This window comes from Staurois parvus, unplaced genomic scaffold (genome assembly GCF_062004578.1).
Source record: "Staurois parvus isolate SC_StPar_1 unplaced genomic scaffold, SC_StPar_1.0 ptg000374l, whole genome shotgun sequence".
In the NCBI taxonomy this organism is placed as follows: domain Eukaryota; kingdom Metazoa; phylum Chordata; class Amphibia; order Anura; family Ranidae; genus Staurois; species Staurois parvus.
Window position 1 is genome coordinate 642,559 of NW_028318170.1, and position 15,933 is coordinate 658,491.

General features: G+C 44.5%; 1 protein-coding gene across 2 annotated transcripts in view; it reads right to left on the bottom strand.

Annotated features, from left to right (window-relative positions):
- The window catches only part of LOC149456143 (NACHT, LRR and PYD domains-containing protein 3-like), a 90,742-nt gene that overhangs the window by 46,301 nt on the left and 28,508 nt on the right, over nt 1-15,933 (bottom strand). For both annotated transcript variants that reach the window (XM_089685384.1, XM_089685383.1), the window contains exon 6: nt 11,268-11,435. In XM_089685384.1, coding sequence (XP_089541510.1) covers nt 11,268-11,435 — 168 coding nt within the window. The remainder of the gene's footprint in view (nt 1-11,267; nt 11,436-15,933) is intronic.

Sequence of the window (15,933 nt, forward strand, 5' to 3'; positions counted from 1 at the left end):
TAAGACCTGTGAGAGGGCAACAGGCTATACATGTAAGTTTCGGATTTACGAGGGAAAAGATAGTTACTTGGAGCCCCCCGGATGCCCAGACTACATGGGGAGCAGTGGCAAGATAGTTTGGGACTTGGCGTCATCCTATTTCCACATGGGGTACCACTTATACGTGGACAATTTTTATTCAAGCGTGCCACTATTTAGACATTTGTTCAATTTGGGAATTTGCACATGTGGCACTGTGCGATCTAATCGCCGAGGCTTCCCCCAACGGCTTGTAAATACCCGTCTTAAAAAGGGGGAAAAAGCCTGCTTGAGAAATGAAGAATTGCTCGCAGTGAAGTGGAAGGACAAACGGGATGTTTACCTCCTGTCTTCCATTCATGCAGATACGACCGTCCAAATTACCACGGCAACTGGTGTTGTTGAGAAGCCCCTCTGTGTCCACGATTATAACCTTAACATGGGAGGGGTGGACTTCAATGACCAGATGATGCAGCCGTATTTAGTTTCCCGAAAATCCAAACGCTGGTACATAAAAGTGTCAGTTTATTTATTTCAATTGGCTCTATATAATGCTTTTGTTCTCTATAAAGCAACTGGACATAGTGGATCATACCTAAATTTCCAGTTAGAGAACATCAGGGCCCTTTTGTATCCAGAAGGTGCTGCGCCCCAAATCCCTCTCCCAGATGCAGTTAGCCGTCTGCATGAGAGACATTTTCTCGATACCATTCCTGGTACCCCAACCCAAAGAAGACCCCAAAAAAGATGTCGTGTCTGCAGCAAACGTGGAATTAGGCGTGACAGCCGCTATTGTTGTCCCTCCTGTCCTGGCCAACCTGGCCTCTGCATCAAGCCCTGCTTCCGCCTCTACCATACACTAGTGAACTATTAGTATAGGGTACAGCACGGCACAGATCAGGGCACATTTACACAGGGTCTCAAAAGATGTTCGGTAGTCAGGAAACTGGCTATCGCATTTGGAGAGACCCTACCAGCTGTTTAAATGTTTGAAGTTTGGAAAAAAAAGTTAAAAAAAATAAATAAAAGTACAAATACCCCCCAAAAAAATAAAAAAATGTAAAAACCAAAAATAGTTATAGTTTTTTTTGTTGTTGTCATTTTTGTGATTGTTCGACTTTCACTGGTTTATTGTTGTTTTATTGTTAACCATTTCTGTTTGCAGGAATGCTTTCAGCTGCAGCGCTGACCTGTTTATTCTGACAGCAACAGGAACTTGCTCTCAGAATAGACATAAGTCAGCGTGAGCAGCGCTGTTGGATGAGATTTTTCATCCGCAGTTATAAAAAACAGAATATATGCCAAAGCATGGGGGCCTGGGGTGGCCTGTGGGTGGATGGCCCCTATGCTTCGGCATATATATTTTATATTTGTTGGCACATTTCATGTGTGCCCACCATTAGAAGTGGGTGGATTGAGGGAGGTTTCTAATGGTGGGCATACCACCACACACTTTTCCTTATAAAGTTGTTTTATTGAGTTTATGTTTTATTGTTAACCATTGTTGATTTTTTTGCAGGAACGTCAAACTGCAGCACTGACCTGTTTATTCTGACAGCAACAGGGTCTTGCTTTCAGAATAGACATAAGTAGGTGTGTGCAGTGCTGTCGGATGAGATTTTTCATCCGCAGTTAAAAAAAAGAGAATATATGCCAAAGCATGGGGGCCTGGGGTGGCCAGTGGGTGGATGGCCCCTATGCTTTGGCATATATATTTTATATTTGTTGGCACATTTCATATGTGCCCACCATTAGAAGTGGGTGGATTGAGGGAGGTTTCTAATGGTGGGCATACCACCACACACTTTTCATTATAAAGTTGTTGAGTTTATGTTTTATTGTTAACCCTTGTTGATTTCTTTGCAGGAACGTCAAACTGCAGCACTGACCTGTTTATTCTGACAGCAACAGGGTCTTGCTTTCAGAATAGACATAAGTAGGTGTGTGCAGTGCTGTCGGATGAGATTTTTCATCCGCAGTTAAAAAAAAGAGAATATATGCCAAAGCATGGGGGCCTGGGGTGGCCAGTGGGTGGATGGCCCCTATGCTTCGGCATATATATTTTATATTTGTTGGCACATTTCATATGTGCCCACCATTAGAAGTGGGTGGATTGAGGGAGGTTTCTAATGGTGGGCATACCACCACACACTTTTCCTTATAAAGTTGTTGAGTTTATGTTTTATTGTTAACCATTGTTGATTTCTTTGCAGGAACGTCAAACTGCAGCACTGACCTGTTTATTCTGACAGCAACAGGGTCTTGCTTTCAGAATAGACATAAGTAGGTGTGTGCAGTGCTGTCGGATGAGATTTTTCATCCGCAGTTAAAAAAAAGAGAATATATGCCAAAGCATGGGGGCCTGGGGTGGCCAGTGGGTGGATGGCCCCCATGCTTCGGCATATATATTTTATATTTGTTGGCACATTTCATATGTGCCCACCATTAGAAGTGGGTGGATTGAGGAAGGTTTCTAATGGTGGGCATACCACACACTTTTTCTGGCAGAGATTTCTTCTCTTTTTTTTCATTCAGCCCACAGGCTGCATAAAGAAAAAAAGAACATAGCATATACACCCAACAAGGACCAGTGACGTACTGGTACATCACTGGACTTTGAATGGTTATACCAGGGTGATGCCTGCAGCTGCAGGCATCATCCTGGTTTTATTTTTTTCAGCCGGAAATGGGCTTTCATGTAAAAGCATTCCTAGTGGTTAATTAGCTGCAGAATTGCCTTTACAAGCAGCGGGAGAAAATGGCCCCCCCTCCCCCTCCCTGAGATTTGCTTTCCAAAAAGGGGTCATTTGGGGGTGTTTGTTCTATCCTGGTATTTTAGCACCTCAAGAGATGTGATGGGCGGTCAGAAAGTAAAAGCTGTGTAAATTTCAAATTATCTATACCATAGTTTGTAGACGCTATAACTTTCACACAAAGCAATCAATATACACTTATTGGGATTTTTTTTACCAAAAACATGTAGCAGAATACATTTTGGCTGAAATTTATGACTAACTTTGAGTTTACGATATATTTTTTATAGCTGAAAGTAGAAAAAATTGTTTTTTTTTCAAGATTTTCGTGTTTTTTTGTTTATAGCGCCAAAAATAAAAAGCGCACAGGTGATCAAATACCACCAAAAGAAATCTCTATTTGTGTGAAAAAAAGGACGTAAATTTCGATTGGGTACAGCATTGCATGACCGCGCAATTATCATTTGAATTAGTGCAGCGCTGTATAGCAAAAAAAGGCATAAATTACAGTATCTATACCATAGTTTGTAGACGCTATAACGTTCACACAAAGCAATCAATATACACTTATTGGGATTTTTTTACCAAAAACATGGAGCAGAATACATTTTGGCTGAAATTTATGACTAACTTTGAGTTTACGATATATTTTTTATAGCTGAAAGTAGAAAAAATTGTTTTTTTTTCAAGATTTTCGTGTTTTTTTGTTTATAGCGCCAAAAATAAAAAGCGCACAGGTGATCAAATACCACCAAAAGAAAGCTCTTTTTGTGTGAAAAAAAGGACGTAAATTTCGATTGGGTACAGCATTGCATGACCGCGCAATTATCATTTGAATTAGTGCAGCGCTGTATAGCAAAAAAAGGCATAAATTACAGTATCTATACCATAGTTTGTAGACGCTATAACGTTCACACAAAGCAATCAATATACACTTATTGGGATTTTTTTTACCAAAAACATGTAGCAGAATACATTTTGGCTTAAATTTATGACTAACTTTGAGTTTACGATATATTTTTTATAGCTGAAAGTAGAAAAAATTGTTTTTTTTTCAAGATTTTCGTGTTTTTTTGTTTATAGCGCCAAAAATAAAAAGCGCACAGGTGATCAAATACCACCAAAAGAAATCTCTATTTGTGTGAAAAAAAGGACGTAAATTTCGATTGGGTACAGCATTGCATGACCGCGCAATTATCATTTGAATTAGTGCAGCGCTGTATAGCAAAAAAAGGCATAAATTACAGTATCTATACCATAGTTTGTAGACGCTATAACGTTCACACAAAGCAATCAATATACACTTATTGGGATTTTTTTTACCAAAAACATGTAGCAGAATACATTTTGGCTGAAATTTATGACTAACTTTGAGTTTACGATATATTTTTTATAGCTGAAAGTAGAAAAAATTGTTTTTTTTTCAAGATTTTCGTGTTTTTTTGTTTATAGCGCCAAAAATAAAAAGCGCACAGGTGATCAAATACCACCAAAAGAAAGCTCTTTTTGTGTGAAAAAAAGGACGTAAATTTCGATTGGGTACAGCATTGCATGACCGCGCAATTATCATTTGAATTAGTGCAGCGCTGTATAGCAAAAAAAGGCATAAATTACAGTATCTATACCATAGTTTGTAGACGCTATAACGTTCACACAAAGCAATCAATATACACTTATTGGGATTTTTTTTACCAAAAACATGTAGCAGAATACATTTTGGCTTAAATTTATGACTAACTTTGAGTTTACGATATATTTTTTATAGCTGAAAGTAGAAAAAATTGTTTTTTTTTCAAGATTTTCGTGTTTTTTTGTTTATAGCGCCAAAAATAAAAAGCGCACAGGTGATCAAATACCACCAAAAGAAATCTCTATTTGTGTGAAAAAAAGGACGTAAATTTCGATTGGGTACAGCATTGCATGACCGCGCAATTATCATTTGAATTAGTGCAGCGCTGTATAGCAAAAAAAGGCATAAATTACAGTATCTATACCATAGTTTGTAGACGCTATAACGTTCACACAAAGCAATCAATATACACTTATTGGGATTTTTTTTACCAAAAACATGTAGCAGAATACATTTTGGCTGAAATTTATGACTAACTTTGAGTTTACGATATATTTTTTATAGCTGAAAGTAGAAAAAATTGTTTTTTTTTCAAGATTTTCGTGTTTTTTTGTTTATAGCGCCAAAAATAAAAAGCGCACAGGTGATCAAATACCACCAAAAGAAAGCTCTATTTGTGTGAAAAAAAGGACGTAAATTTCGATTGGGTACAGCATTGCATGACCGCGCAATTATCATTTGAATTAGTGCAGCGCTGTATAGCAAAAAAAGGCATAAATTACAGTATCTATACCATAGTTTGTAGACGCTATAACGTTCACACAAAGCAATCAATATACACTTCTTGGGATTTTTTTTACCAAAAACATGTAGCAGAATACATTTTGGCTTAAATTTATGACTAACTTTGAGTTTACGATATATTTTTTATAGCTGAAAGTAGAAAAAATTGGTTTTTTTCAAGATTTTCGTGTTTTTTTTGTTTATAGCGCCGAAAATAAAAAGCGCACAGGTGATCAAATACCACCAAAAGAAAGCTCCATTTGTGTGAAGAAAAGGACGTAAATTTTGTTTGGGTACAGCATTGCATGACCGCGCAATTATCATTTGAATTAGTGCAGCGCCAAACAGCAAAAAAAGGCCTGGTCATTAAGGGGGGTAAATCCTCTGGGGCTCAAGTGGTTAATATACACATTTTTCCCATTCGATAAAATGACAAGCACTCTGATTGGCCACTTTTAGGAGCCCCTTTGACCTTCCGGGGGACAGGTAATGCCTTTTGGGATTGGACAGCTGCAATCATAATTCTAATCAAAGTTGTACCGATATTTCCTAAACTGCATTCTTTTACTATTAATTAGATAAACAAGTCCCCCTTTGAAGAATGCCATTTACCATACTTAACCACTTCCCGACCGGCTGTTCTATATAAACGGCCGGACGGTGGCAGTGCAAGGTCAGGTGGCTGTTTATAAACGGCCTCCCCGCAACCTGCTTGTGCGCGCTCCCTGGGAGCGCGCAGCACCGCGATCCGGTGCCCGCTGTGTCCTCCGGACACAGTGAAACACCGATCATCGGACGGGACCTCTGTACGAGGTCCCGATCATGTGATCACTGATTGGCCAATCAGTGATCACATGCAAAGTCACAAGTGACATCTTGCTTACTACGTGTGAAATCTGTAAATGATCACAGAGGTCACAGGCTATTCACAACAGTCTTGTACCATGTGACATGATGTGACCAATCACAGCTCACTCAGTACTTCTCAATGACTGCAGGAATGCAGACAGAGAGAAGGAGAAATGATTGCTTTTACATCCTATATGGGTGTAAAAGCAATCAGTGTAAAAAAACAAACAAAAAAAAACGTCATCACCCCCCACAAGTAGTACAGTGTCACCATGGTGACACTGTACTGCTAGGGTGACAGTATGTAAAAAAAATAAAAATAAATAAAAAAATAATATAAAAAAATAAAATAAAAATGTAAAAAAAAAGTTTAAAAATTATAATTTTTGGTTATAAACTAATTTGGATTTTTTTTTTTACTAAAAAGATAACGGAATACATTTTGCCAAAGATTTATGATGAAATATTATTTATTTGCAAAATTTTATTAAAAAAAACACTTTTTTTCAAAATTTTTGGACTTTTTCATTTACATAGCAAAAAAAATAAAAATTCCAGTGGTGAATAAATATCACCAAAATAAATCTTTACCTGTCTCAAAAAAATGGTAAAAAATTAATTTGGGTACAGTGTTGCATGATCGAGCAATTGTCATTCAAAGTGTGATAGCGCTGAAAGCTGAAAATTGCCCTGGACAGGAAGGGGGAGAAAGTGTCCGGACTGGAAGGAGTAAAAGTGTCCGGACTGGAAGGGGGGGAAAGTGTCCGGACTGGAAGGGGTAAAAGTGTCCAGACTGGAAGGGGGGGAAAGTGTCCGGACTGGAAGGGGGGGAAAGTGTCCAGACTGGAAGGGGGGGAAAGTGTCCGGACTGGAAGGGGTTAATACCCCTTTTAGTAGATGTTGACCAACTCCATTCAACTCTGACTAAGCGATCTGCATTTTATCACCCTTGCAAATTTTCAAATTACCTCCTGCGATATGTACCAAGTCGGCCCCTGAGTGCCAAGGTGATAAATTATGATATGCATAAAATTAGCATAGCAAAGAGTTCTTGCTTTTGTTGTTGAAAATACATCTAGCTCAGTCATATTCTGGCTTGGTCAATAATGTGAGAATACACCACATAACATAAATAATAATATATATATATACACACACACACACACAGTGAAGGAAATGTGTATTTGCTCCCCGGCTGATTTTGAATGTTCGCCCCTCACACAGAAATGATCGGTCTAACAATGGAATGTTCGCCCCTCACACAGAAATGATCGGTCTAACAATGGAATGTTCGCCCCTCACACAGAAATGATCGGTCTAACAATGGAATGTTCGGTGTAACACTGAGAGACAGAATACAACAACAAATTCAGCAGAAATGCGTCTAACAAATGATGACTGATCTGCATGTTCATGAGGGAAAGAAGGATTTGATCCCCTTCACAAAACATGACTTAGTACTTGGTGGCCAATCCCTTGTTGGCAATCACAGAGGTCAGACGTTTCCTGGAGTTGGCCCCCAGGTTCGCACACATCTCAGGAGGGATTTTGGCCCACTTCTCTTGACAGATCCTCTACAAGTCATTAAGGTTTGGTGGCTGACGTTTGGCAACTCAAACTTTCAGCTCCCTCCACAGATTTTCAATCGGATGAAGGTCTGGAGACTGGCTAGGCCACTACAGGACCTTAATGTGCTTCTTCTTGAGCCGCTCCTTTGTTGCCTTGGCCGTGTGTTTTGGGTCATTGTCATGCTGGAACACCCATCCACGGCCCATTTTCAATGCCCTGGCTGAGGGAAGAATGTTCTCACCCAAGATTTGATGGTACATTGCTCCGTTCATCGTCCCTTTGATGCGGTGCAGTTGTCCTGTCCCCTTAGCAGAAAAACACCCCCAAAGCAGAATGTTTCCACCACCATGTTTCACAGTTGGGATGGTGTTCTTGGGGTCAAAGGCAGCATTCTTCCTCCTCCAAACACGGCGAGTTGAGTTGATGCCAAAGAGCTGGATTTTGGTCTCCTCTGACCACAACACTTCCCACCAGTCCTCCTCTGCATCATTCAGATGTTCAGTGGCAAACTTCAGACGGGTCTGGACATGTGCTTTCTTGAGCAGAGGGACCTTGCGGGCACTGCAGGATTTCAGTCCTTGTCGGCGTAGTGTGTTACCAATTGTTTTCTTGGTGACTGTGGTCCCAGCTGCCTGGAGATCATTGACAAGATCCTCACGTGTAGTTCTGGGATGATTCCTCACTGTTCTCATGATCATTGACACTCCACGAGGTGAGATCTTGCATGGTGCACCAGACCTAGGGAGACTGACACTTGTTTTGTGTTTCTTCCATTTGTGAATGATTGCACCGACTGTTGTCACCTTCTCACCAAGCTGCTTGGCCATAGTTTGGTAGCCCAGTCCAGCCTTGTGTAGGTCTACAATCTTGTCCCTGACATCCTTGGACAGCTTTTTGGTCTTTGCCATGGTGGAGAGTTTGGAATCTGATGGTTTGATAGCTCCTGTGGACAGGTGTCTTTTATACAGGTAACACAATGAGATTAGCAGCACTCCCTTTAAGAGACTGCTTCTAATCTCAGCTTGTTACCTGTATGAAAGACACCTGGGAGCCAGAAATCCTGCTGAATGAGAGGGGATCAAATCCTTCTTTCCCTCATGAACATGCAGATCAGTCATCATTTGTTAGACGCATTTCTGCTGAATTTGTTGTTGTATTCTGTCTCTCAGTGTTACAATACACCGAACTTTCGATTTTTAGACCGATCATTTCTTTGTGAAAAACATTCAAAATCAGCAGGGGAGCAAATACGCATTTCCTTCACTGTATATAATTACAATATCCCTATAGTAGCAGTGTGAAGAGTTAATTGCATAAATAACCTAACCCAGTGACAGTCGCTGTCAGGCTGCTGGCACATAGATTGTGGTCCCATGAGCTGGAGAATCTTTGTGCAGGGTGCAGCTGAGAGTGACATTGTTACGCAAGTGACAGCGTGGTGTGAGGTTTGCTGGACCTTGGTCATAAGCTGGTGAGAAGGGCGGGGTCGGGCACCACGTTCCATCACAACTCGCTCTTTGAGAGAGAAGAAAGAGTTGTATTTGTGCGTAAGGCCAAAACGATAGGGCGTGCGGGGCGAGGGATCTATTGAGAGCATCTAGGGAAAGAAGAGTGCCCCTGTGGAAAAAGTGCGGTGCCTGAAAGTCGTGATGCGGCCATAGGTGTATTAAAAAAGTAATCAACATACCCGGAGGAAAGGCTTGGTTGAGACATATTGGTGTCATGGGCCCCTACCCAGTTGGGCCAGGAAGACTTCCCTGAACCGAAAGCCAAGGGTTATTCTGTAATGGTTGTGGTGTCTGGGACTGCTCTAGGAGAACCCAGCCCTTGAGAGAATCGTGAATATGCCAATCCACCACCTGTGAGAGTAGGCAAGCTTTATGGTAATGGTGTAGATTGGGCAAGCCTACACCCCCTTTGTCTTGGGCAAAGTAAGGTGGGAGAGGTTAATACTTGCCTTGCCAAATGAAAGAAGAACAAATCCGTCTGAAAGTACCAAAGAAAGAGGGGGACAGATGAATAGGAATAGTTTGCAATAGGTAGAGAAAGCGTGGTAGATTAATCATTTTAATCAAAGTAGTTCCTCCAAACCAGGATATTTGTAAAGAGGCCCATGACCCCAGGTATTGATGGAGGCGTTCTAGGGCCAGTAGGAACTTCTGGGAACATAGATCCAACATGGTCCCTGGAATTTGGATGCCCAGATAAATAATCACCTCAGTCGCCCATATAAAGGGAAAATTCAATTTGCAGAGAGCCACCACCGACTCGGGGAGTGTTATATTAAAAGCGAAAGACGACACGGCGATAGTGAGCACGACAACACAGCAATAGTGAGAGCGACGACACGGCGATAGTGAGAGCGACGACACGGCGATAGTGAGAGCGACGACGCGGCGATAGTGAGAGTAAAGATACGGCGATAGTGAGAGCGATGACACGGCAATAGTGAGAGCGATGACGCGGCGATAGTGAGAGTAAAGATACGGCGATAGTGAGAGCGACGACGTGGCTATAGTGAGAGCGACGACGCGGCGATAGTGAGAGTGACGACGCGGCGATAGTGAGAGCGACGACGCGGCGATAGTGAGAGCGACGACGTGGCGATAGTGAGAGCGACGACGCGGCGATAGTGAGAGCGACGACGCGGCGATAGTGAGAGCGAAGACGTGGCTATAGTGAGAGCGACGACACGGCGATAGTGAGAGCGAAGACGTGGCTATAGTGAGAGCGACGACGCGGCGATAGTGAGAGTAAAGATACGGCGATAGTGAGAGCGACGACGTGGCTATAGTGAGAGCGACGACGCGGCGATAGTGAGAGTGACGACGCGGCGATAGTGAGAGCGACGACGCGGCGATAGTGAGAGCGACGACGTGGCGATAGTGAGAGCGACGACGCGGCGATAGTGAGAGCGACGACGCGGCGATAGTGAGAGCGAAGACGTGGCTATAGTGAGAGCGACGACACGGCGATAGTGAGAGCGAAGACGTGGCTATAGTGAGAGCGACGACGCGGCGATAGTGAGAGTAAAGATACGGCGATAGTGAGAGCGACGACGTGGCTATAGTGAGAGAGACGACACGGCGATAGTGAGAGCGACGACGCGGCGATAGTGAGAGCGAAGACACGGCCATAGTGAGAGCGACGACGCGGCGATAGTGAGAGCGACGACGCGGCGATAGTGAGAGCGACGACGTGGCGATAGTGAGAGCGACGACGCGGCGATAGTGAGAGCGACGACGCGGCGATAGTGAGAGCGACGACACGGCAATAGTGAGAGCGACGACACGGCAATAGTGAGAGTGACTAAACGGCAATGGTGAGTGTTATTTATTTATCCAGCATTCATAAACACAATGAAAAGACGTCATCGTGCCAGAGGAGTGTTAGTGAGCATTGCTTCCTTCTTCAGAATCACAAGTGAGAACGAGCCCTAAGGGTTTGTATTGGATCCCATTTACTGCTTGTTATGGATAGGGATGTTCATTCCATATGTACAAAGCCTGCTCACAGGTCTACTTCAAGGAGAACCCCAAATCCCATGGATGAGATCACAGAGAGATTCCCTCAGAGAGGAGAAGACATGAGAAGAGGAAGGTGATGGAAGATTCTACATCGGTGAGGATGGAGGACACCCAGAGATATCAGGAAACACCGAGAGACGGGAACAATCACAAGACATCACATTTCCTGATCACTGCAGGATCACAGATCTCACTTACTGTAATGTCTGAATTTTACTTTCTGGGTTCATCAGAAAGGAAAGATCAGGAGGATCCAATTCATCTTCTGAGGAGGAGGACATTTCATTTTCTTCTGAGGAGGACACTTCCTCTTCTGCTCTGTCCTCTCCCGGACAATCTTTACTAGAAATAATACATGTATCAAACCTAAACCCAACAATGAGACAATAATTACCACCAGGAATGTATGACCTCTGACAACACGATAACAATGTAACACCCAACATTTCCCTCCCACATGGCTGCCTTCCCTCCGGCTCTACACTCTCATATAGTGATGGAATGAACAACTCCCTGTTCAGTTCGCGATTGAGCATTCAAACCTAACAAAAGTTTGACTTTGTACTTTGAACCGGGACAATTCACAAAGCGGTATCTTACCGCAGTATGGGGTTAGATACCGCAGAATTTTTCAGAAAAACCTACTATAATAGGAGTTATATTATTAATAGTGATGGGCTACATGTTCGAGTCAAACCTAAGTTTGACTCGAACATGGGCCATTTGTGTGTTCAGTGAACACACGAAAGGTAGAGGCATTCAGCGGGCTACTCGCCCGCCCCACAATGCACTATGCCCTGACAGTGCATTGTGATTGGTCAAAGCAATATACCTGACTATAGGCCAGGTGCAATGCTTTGGCCAATCACAGTGTGTGATGTCACAAGGAGCACCCCTTGTGATGTCATGACAGTATTTAAGAACTGTCATCAGGGATGCAGCTGTCAGATGACGGGAGCCGGTGTGACGAGCGGATCACTTTTTTTTTCTGTTTTTGGGCAGTGGCGGCAGCGGCGGGCATCGTGATTGACGTTGGATCTACTTCGGGGGACTTTTAGAATTTCTCTTTTTAATAAAGGGCCCCATCAACATGGGGACAAGGTGCTTTGGGAGGAAGTACCCCACCCCAAAGCACCCTCCCATGTTGAGGGCATGTAGCCCAGTATGGTTCAGGAGGGGGGGCACTCACTCATCCCCCCCTTTCCTGACCTGCTGGGCTGCATGCTCGAATAAGGGTCTGGTATGGGTTTTGGGGGGACGCTCATGCCATTTTTTAAAAATGTTGGCATGGGGGTTCCCCTCAAAATCCATACCAGACCTGAATGGCTTGGTATGGATGAGAGGGGGGACCCCACGCTGTTTTTATTTATTTTTTTATGTAATTGTCGGGCAATGAGGACAATTCATTTTCCATTCAGCTGTCAGCGGGGAACCCCACTAACAGCGGAAACATGAATGAATGTCTCACCACTGACATACTGTGTGACTTCATCAAAGAACTCCCGCCGGATTGTAGTCACTGAGCGAGATCTCACCGCATACTCAGATGTCGGATTGTAGTCACTGAGTGGGATCTCACCGCATACTCAGATGTCGGATCGTAGTCACTGAGCGGGATCTCACCGCATACTCAGATGTCGGATTGTAGTCACTGAGCGGGATTTCACCGCATACTCAGATGTCGGATTGTAGTCACTGAGCGGGATCTCACCGCATACTGAGATGTCGGATTGTAGTCACTGAGCGGGATCTCACCTCATACTCAGATGTGGGATTGTAGTCACTGAGCGGGATCTCACCACATACTCAGATGTCGGATTGTAGTCACTGACCGGGATCTCACCGCATACTCAGATGTGGGATTGTAGTCACTGAGCGGGATCTCACCGCATACTCAGATGTCGGATTGTAGTCACTGAGCGGGATCTCACCGCATACTCAGATGTCGGATTGTAGTCACTGAGCGGGATCTCACCTCATACTCAGATGTCGGATTGTAGTCACTGAGCGGGATCTCACCTCATACTCAGATGTCGGATTGTAGTCACTGAGCGGGATCTCACCACATACTCAGATGTCGGATTGTAGTCACTGAGCGGGATCTCACCGCATACTCAGATGTCGGATTGTAGTCACCGAGCGGGATCTCACCTCATACTCAGATGTCGGATTGTAGTCACCGAGCGGGATCTCACCTCATACTCAGATGTCGGATTGTAGTCACTGAGCGGGATCTCACCTCATACTCAGATGTCGGATTGTAGTCACTGAGCGGGATCTCACCACATACTCAGATGCCGAATTGTAGTCACTGCACGGGATCTCACCGCATACTCAGATGTCGGATTGTAGTCACTGAGCGGGATCTCACCTCATACTCAGATGTCGGATTGTAGTCACTGAGCGGGATCTCACCTCATACTCAGATGTCGGATTGTAGTCACTGAGCGGGATCTCACCACATACTCAGATGTCGGATTGTAGTCACTGAGCAGGATCTCCCCTCATACTCAGATGTTGGATTGTAGTCACTGAGCGGGATCTCACCTCATACTCAGATGTCGGATTGTAGTCACTGAGCGGGATCTCACCTCATACTCAGATGTCGGATTGTAGTCACTGAGCGGGATCTCACCCCATACTCAGATGTCGGATTGTAGTCACTGAGCGGGATCTCACCACATACTCAGATGCCGAATTGTAGTCACTGCACGGGATCTCACCGCATACTCAGATGTCGGATTGTAGTCACTGAGCGGGATCTCACCTCATACTCAGATGTCAGATTGTAGTCACTGAGCGGGATCTCACCTCATACTCAGATGTCGGATTGTAGTCACTGAGCGGGATCTCACCTCATACTCAGATGTCGGATTGTAGTCACTGAGCGGGATCTCGCCTCATACTCAGATGTCGGATTGTAGTCACTGAGCAGGATCTCCCCTCATACTCAGATGTCGGATTGTAGTCACTGAGCGGGATCTCACCTCATACTCAGATGTCGGATTGTAGTCACTGAGCGGGATCTCACCTCATACTCAGATGCCGGATTGTAGTCACCGAGCGGGATCTCACCGCATACTCAGATGTCGGATTGTAGTCACCGAGCGGGATCTCACCTCATACTCAGATGTCGGATTGTAGTCACTGAGCGGGATCTCACCTCATACTCAGATGTCGGATTGTAGTCACTGATCAGGATCTCACCTCATACTCAGATGTCGGATTGTAGTCACTGAGCGGGATCTTACCACATACTCAGATGTCGGATTGTAGTCACTGAGCGGGATCTCACCTCATACTCAGATGTCGGATTGTAGTCACTGAGCGGGATCTCACCTCATACTCAGATGTCGGATTGTAGTCACTGAGCGGGATCTCACCGCATACTCAGATGTCGGATTGTAGTCACTGAGCGGGATCTCACCTCATACTCAGATGTCGGATTGTAGTCGCTGAGCGGGATCTCACCTCATACTCAGATGTCGGATTGTAGTCGCTGAGCGGGATCTCACCTCATACTCAGATGTCGGATTGTAGTCACCGAGCGGGATCTCACCGCATACTCAGATGTCGGATTGTAGTCACTGAGCGGGATCTCGCCGCATACTCAGATGTCGGATTGTAGTCACTGAGCGGGATCTCGCCGCATACTCAGATGTCGGATTGTAGTCACTGAGCGGGATCTCACCTCATACTCAGATGTCGGATTGTAGTCACTGAGCGGGATCTCACCTCATACTCAGATGTCGGATTGTAGTCACCGAGCGGGATCTCATCTCATACTCAGATATCGTATTGTAGTCACTGAGCGGGATCTCACCTCATACTCAGATGTCGGATTGTAGTCACTGAGCGGGATCTCACCATATAATCAGATGTCGGATTGTAGTCACTGAGCGGGATCTCACCTCATACTCAGATGTCAGATTGTAGTCACTGAGCGGGATCTCACCGCATACTCAGATGTCGGATTGTAGTCACTGAGCGGGATCTCACCGCATACTCAGATGTCAGATTGTAGTCACTGAGCGGGATCTCACCTCATACTCAGATGTCGGATTGTAGTCACTGAGCGGGATCTCACCGCATACTCAGATGTCAGATTGTAGTCACTGAGCGGGATCTCACCTCATACTCAGATGTCGGATCGTAATCACCGAGCGGGATCTCACCGCATACTCAGATGTCGGATTGTAGTCACTGAGCGGGATCTCACCGCATACTCAGATGTCGGATTGTAGTCACTGAGCGGGATCTCACCTCATACTCAGATGTCGGATTGTAGTCACTGAGCGGGATCTCACCTCATACTCAGATGTCGGATTGTAGTCACCGAGCGGGATCTCACCTCATACTCAGATGTCGGATTGTAGTCACTGAGCGGGATCTCACCTCATACTCAGATGTCGGATTGTAGTCACCGAGCGGGATCTCACCGCATACTCAGATGTCGGATTGTAGTCACCGAGCGGGATCTCACCTCATACTCAGATGTCGGATTGTAGTCATTGAGCGGGATCTCACCGCATACTCAGATGTCAGATTGTAGTCACCGAGCGGGATCTCACCACATACTCAGATGTCGGATTGTAGTCACTGAGCGGGATCTTACCGCATACTCAGATGTCGGATTGTAGTCACTGAGTGGGATCTCACCTCATACTCAGATGTCGGATTGTAGTCACCGAGCGGGATCTCACCACATACTCAGATGTCGGATTGTAGTCACTTAGCGGGATCTCACCCCATACTCAGATGTCGTATTGTAGTCACTGAGCGGGATCTCACCTCATACTCAGATGTCGGATTGTAGTCACTGAGCGGGATCTCACCGCATACTCAGATGTCGGATTGTAGTCAC